Raw genomic sequence first — 5,819 nt, forward strand, 5'->3', positions numbered from 1 at the left:
CGCCCCCCGACCAATCATATCGCGCCGCTACCATAGTAACTCCGCCCACCCGATGTATTGCTATACTTCACCGCTGAGACGTTTTTTGCTTTGTTTACGAGGTGGTGTAAGCTATACCTGGCTCTGCTTCCTGCTATACCAACAAGAATTCATCATGAATAATAGAGTTTAGAGAAGAGAACACTAAGAACGGCTATTAACACTCTAAATATCGAGCTCTAAGGGGGATTGAAGGTCATTCTGACGTCACGTAGCTGTGGGGAGGTTAGAGTGGAGGGGGGTGGAGGCTTTGAGGGTTCGGCTAGGGAGGGAGGGGGAGGTGCGCGGTGCTGGGCGGGGCCGTGCGTGAGGTGGCACACTACTCACCACCATCACTACTTCCCGACCGACAGTGACCACAGTGTCACCTCGACCCGACCCGGCTCACACACCCACACGAATGAAGGAGAACCCGAGAAGCTGAGGTGTAGCTTATACTGTAGAGCGGCCCACCACACCACACCACACCACACCACCGCTAGTGACCTCGACGAGTCAGCCGATGGTTGAAGCCAATACGTGCGGTAGTGCATAAACTGGTGCGTCCTACACCCTACACAGGTGTATTTGGTTCAGGTGTAGTGGTCAACCACCAGGTGAACTATGAGTGCTTGAGTGACGGACTCACCTACACACGGACATATCTGAGTGACTACATGTTGAGTGGCTACTGAGTGGTCAGTGTCTCAGGAGTAACTGGCAGTGACTGTCGTAGAGGTGAGTGAGTGTAGGTGATATGTAGTACGTGGCACCAGTGCCAGGAACAGTGACTGAGACATTAACAACAGTTAACAGTGAAAGAAACAAGAGTGTCTCTGGCAGCAACAACAGAGACAGGCACAGTGGCTGTGACAGCAGCAGCAGCAGCAGTAGTAGTGCCAGGAGCTCTTGAGAGCAACAAAATTGTCAGAGACAGAGCCACCAATTGTATCTGGGACAGTGGCAGTGACGACAGTGCCAGTAACAGAACCAGGAGGCGTGGGCAGAGTATCAGTGCCAGGTGTTGTGGGAGCAACAACAGAAACAGTGCCACTTGAGGTGTCAGGAACAGTAGCAACAGCGTCTGGAGTAGTACCAACACCCACAGTGCCAGGGGTGAGGGGGGCCACTGACCACAACACACTCCTGCTGGGTCTCTCCACCTGTAATGCAAACGTGAAGATGACGGACGAAAGTCTTGCCAGCGAGTATGTGGCGGACTTCATGCTGGAGCCGCTCGAAGACGTCATGGGCGTCAAGGAACACAAAGACATTCACGGTATGGGCGGTGTGGGCATGGGCCGCATCCATACCCACATGATGGCCCCTCACATGCCCAACATGGGGGCTACCGCCGGAGCCTGGATGAACCACCATCACCATCATCATCATCACCACCCCGGTGGCATCGCCGGAATGCCCACGCCGCAGATCAAGCCGCCGTCGCAAGTGCCAGGGACCCCCCCAGAAACACCACCTGGGTCCTCACCCACCAATGGTTCCCTGCCACCCTCGCCGCCCTTCCAAGGTGTACCGCAACACACCCTCATGGAGGAGATGTGGCCATATAACCCTCGCTACATGCAAGAACCGCTAGACCTACGCCCTGGTCCACCGTGCGGCGGCGAGCAGCTGGAACCGCAGTCATGGATGCTGGACCGCAAGTGGGAGGCAAGTATGGCCCAGCAAAGGCACCAACTTAACCCTCTGGGACCCAGCAATAAGACCTCGGTGGATCAGCAGGGATCCTGCCAGATGGGTCTCCAGACTCTCCCTCACCACACAGGTTCAGTATACATCTCCGACGATGAGCTGGTGTCGCTCTCCGTCAGGGAACTTAATCGTCGACTTCACAATATGTCTAAGGACCTCCAGACCAAATTCAAGCAAAAGCGACGAACCCTCAAGAACCGCGGCTACGCTCAGAGTTGTCGCACCAAGCGCCAGAACTACAAGATGCAGCTGGAGAACTACAACAGAAGTCTTCGAGGCGAGAACGAGACTATCCAGGAGGAGGTGGCCCGCATCAGCCAGCAGAACAGTCACTTCAAGTCTGAGAACGCCTCCCTCAGTAACGAAGTGGAGAGGCTCAAAAAACAGTTGGAGAAAGCATTAAGAGAATTAGACTCGTTACGACGGCAACTACAGCAGCAGCAGCAGCAGCAGCAGCAGCAGCAGCAGCAGCAACAACAGCCGCCACAGCAGTCACAAGATACTCCACCAGCAGGGCAGGAACTGTACTCTATGTGACCGTGTCGTCCAGAGCAGCAGCAGGAGCGACAGGAGGACCCCGGCTACAGTAGCAGGGGTAAGGGTGGCGTGGTGTCCTGGCCTGTCGACCCTCTGTCGTCGTAGACCAGTAGACACCCACTACCGCCGCCGCTCGTCCGGCTGTGATTTTCCTCTTGGACGAGTCGGGGAGCCCGAGACTGGCGCGGAGGTTCCCACACCCTGGTGAGGGCGCTGTGCCCCCCGCCCGCGCCCAGCCCCCCTCACCTCTCACCCTGGCGACAATCATCGGGAGGTCTGCGGTGCGGACGGCAGGGCACCGCCGCCGCCCACTACGCCCGCGCCGCTACCTTCAACATCCAAGCGCCGTGGACACCGCCGCCTCGCAGGTAGTGTACGTCAGAGCTGCTGATCTATAAACTAAACAAGTTGTTGTACAGAACAAGATATAAACTGTATATGTGCTTCTTCTTCATTTCAAACTCTTCTTTTTTATTATTGGTCTTGACGCCAGAAACCTGCAGCTCCCACCACACTTTTGTTGTGAGTGTTTGATAAGTTTGTTTGGGTCGTGGCGGACTGGTGGACTCCCCGGGCCAGCCATCAGCGGTTCCCACAACCATCACGGGCCAAGGGGAACACCAGTCACCCCACATCTGTCCCGCGCTCACCCCTAACTTATCACATCCTATAATTGTCTCTCGGCGCGTCACTCTCTTCTACAAACTTTTCCACCAGTGTTTTCAATGGATGAATATTGGCTGAGGAACGAGCACAAAAAAATATTAAAATAATGAAAGATGTGGAAAAGTTTGACGCTCCGTGAGAAGTGTAATGATGCAGGACTTGTGTACATATATGGCGGCGTGTGTCATTAAGCAGTGTTCATTCCACTTCACATCGTCACAAATCTCTGATGGGTTTAGTTCCCAGAGCTATGTTGTGTTGAGTAATGTAAAGTGTTTTATAAATTTTAGGTTGAAAAGTATGTAAGCAAATGAATTATTCAGCAGCAGACAAACTATGGTCGTGACTCACCAAGATTTTGTATGTTAATTTTGTCCCCTAACTGGTGCTAAGAGAACGTATCTAGTTAAGGTAGAGTCTCAGCGCAGTTTTGATGCCATTGTGGGAATTAAATTAGTGAATCAGCTTAAAAGTCAGCCACTTAGTCGTGTTCTCATTACAGTAGTTACGAGACAAGTTTAACATACGATCACTGGAGAGTCTTGGTCATCACCCCTCAGTGCTGGAGTGTACATCTGAGTGTCACGTCGTTCATTGCACCACGTGACCAGTGACCAACAGACTCAGTGTTGGATCAATGTTGCCCCACAGTTTGTTCACGTTGTCCACATCTTGGTATTCAGATTAAAAACATTAAAATTCAGAGGAAGTATAATACCTTACTGAGGAGTTTGAGGGAGTCTTTATATAACAGCTATATGGTGTATTAGTATTAAAACCCTTGCTTTGTAACTGTTAATCTCGCTGACAAAAATAAAAAAATAAAAATAAATTAAAAAACAATGAATAAAAGAACAGGGAGTGGTAGGAGGAGACGATATCTAAATGGTCATGGAAGAGTTTTCACCACTTCCCATGACCTGCCTTTATCGTCTCCTCTGAGGCTATGGGTCCCCTAATTGACCAGAGGTGGTACTCCCTATACAAACTAGACTCACACCGATTAGTATATTAACACACAAATTATCAGTCACTTTCTGGCAACTGTAGACTTAATTAAGAGAGTGACTTACCTCCAGTTTCTTTCAGAGCAGATCATTTTTCTTTTCTGTACTGATGGTGGGTATAGGGGAGATGTGTGGAACGGGAGATTGGGTGGGTAGGGTAAGTGGGTGGGTTAGGGCAGTGGGTGGTTTAGGGCAGTGGGTGGGTTAGGGCAGTGGGTGGGTTAGGTCAGTGGAAGGGTTAGGTCAGTGGGTGGGTTAGGGCAGTGGGTGGGTTAGGGCAGTGGGTGGGTTAGGGCAGTGGGTGGGTTAGGTCAGGTTAGGTGTTTAGGGTAGTCAATTATTTGTGTGGCAGAGTGGTGGCGGGGGGAGGGGGAGGGGGGGGGTACTTGATAGGTGCTTCCAATCGGGTTTATCAGCAAGTTGTTATCAAGCCTTGAAGGTACATATATTGTGCTACACCTCACGCCTTTACTATTAAGAATGTAATTAAAATATAATGAAACGATATAGCCAACACTGTGTCAGGATACTGTTGTCAGAGTTACACGTAAAATGTTATTTGTTTACAAAGAGCGATTTTTGTTTTCTTCAAAATATGTGATAACAATGTGTTTAAACCTAACCTATCCTTACCTAACCTAACCTGTAATAGTCTAACCTAACCTAACCTACCTGTACTAGTCTATCCTAACCTAATCTATCCTAACCTAACCCAACCTAACCCAACATAAACTAACCAAACCTAACCATTTCATCCCAGCATAACTTAACCTAGCCTGATCTAAGTCGACGTAACCTAACCTAACCAAACCCAACGAATTTGTTGAATTTACGTTAAAAACAACTTGTTAATATTGACACAGAATTTGGTATAATTATAAAACAGAAACTTGTCCTAAAGTTAAATTAATAATGAACATATTATTGTTGAATTGATGTTAATGTGCTGACGTTATGTTGATGTGGTGACGTTATGTTGATGTGGTGACGTTATGTTAATGTGGTGACGTTATGTTGATGTGGTGACGTTATGTTGATGTGGTGACGTTATGTTGATGTGGTGACGTTATGTTGATGTGCTGACGTTATGTTGATGTGCTGACGTATGTTGATGATGTGTGCTGACGTTATGTTGATGTGTTGACATTATGTTGAGAGATGAGGGCCGGGTAAGGGAATGAGGGGAGGTCGGATGAGGGCCGGGTATGAGATGATGGCCGGGTGAGGGATGATGGCCGGGTAAGGGATATGGGCCAGGCAAGCTGTAAAGAGTAAGGGCCGGATAAGGGTTAAGGGCCAGGTAAGCGGTAAAGAGTAAGGGCCGGGTAAGAGATGAGGGCCGGGTTTGGGTTAAGGGCCAAGTAAGCGGTAAAGAGTAAGGGCCGGGTAAGAGATGAGGGCTGGGTAAGGGGTAAGGGCCGGGTAGGGGCTAAGGGCCAAGAAGCTTACAAGAACCCAATAATAAACCTTAAAGAACAACGGATGCAAAGAATCCTTCATCAACGTGTGTGTGTGTGTGTGTGTGTGTGTGTGTGTGTGTGTGTGTGTGTGTGTGTGTGTGTGTGTGTGTGTGTGTGTGTGTGTGTGTGTGTGTGTGTGTGTGTGTGTGTGTGTGTGTGTGTGTGTGTGTGTGTGTGTGTGTGTGTGTGTGTTAAAGATTATAATGTTAGTCATCGTGAGTTGTGTTTTTAATTGAGTAAAAGTTTAAATGTCTCTTTTATGGTCGAGGTTTTCGATGGATTTTTAACTCTCTCTCTCTCTCTCTCTCTCTCTCTCTCTCTCTCTCCTACAATATTCCGTCCATTTTTATATTAATAAGTTTTTCGATGTGTAAGAAAAAATAATTTACGTGAAAATGAAGAAAATTAAAAGATTGGT

General features: G+C 48.9%; 1 protein-coding gene across 1 annotated transcript; it reads left to right on the forward strand.

Moving 5' to 3' along the window:
* The first annotated feature begins 423 nt into the window (after window positions 1-423).
* On the forward strand, window positions 424-4,062 carry LOC121859780 (neural retina-specific leucine zipper protein-like). The gene has a single exon (XM_042356767.1). The coding sequence runs from the start codon at window positions 1,201-1,203 to the stop codon at window positions 2,266-2,268; it is 1,068 nt and encodes a 355-aa protein (XP_042212701.1). The 5' UTR covers window positions 424-1,200; the 3' UTR covers window positions 2,269-4,062.
* Window positions 4,063-5,819: the final 1,757 nt, after the last annotated feature.

This window comes from Homarus americanus, unplaced genomic scaffold (genome assembly GCF_018991925.1).
Source record: "Homarus americanus isolate GMGI-L3 unplaced genomic scaffold, GMGI_Hamer_2.0 scaffold27231, whole genome shotgun sequence".
Lineage (NCBI taxonomy): Eukaryota > Metazoa > Arthropoda > Malacostraca > Decapoda > Nephropidae > Homarus > Homarus americanus.

What these genes read in the sequence shown, in the direction of transcription:
- LOC121859780 (XM_042356767.1), top strand. Translation starts at nt 1,201, where the DNA reads ATGACGGACGAAAGTCTTGCCAGCGAGTATGTGGCGGACTTCATGCTG.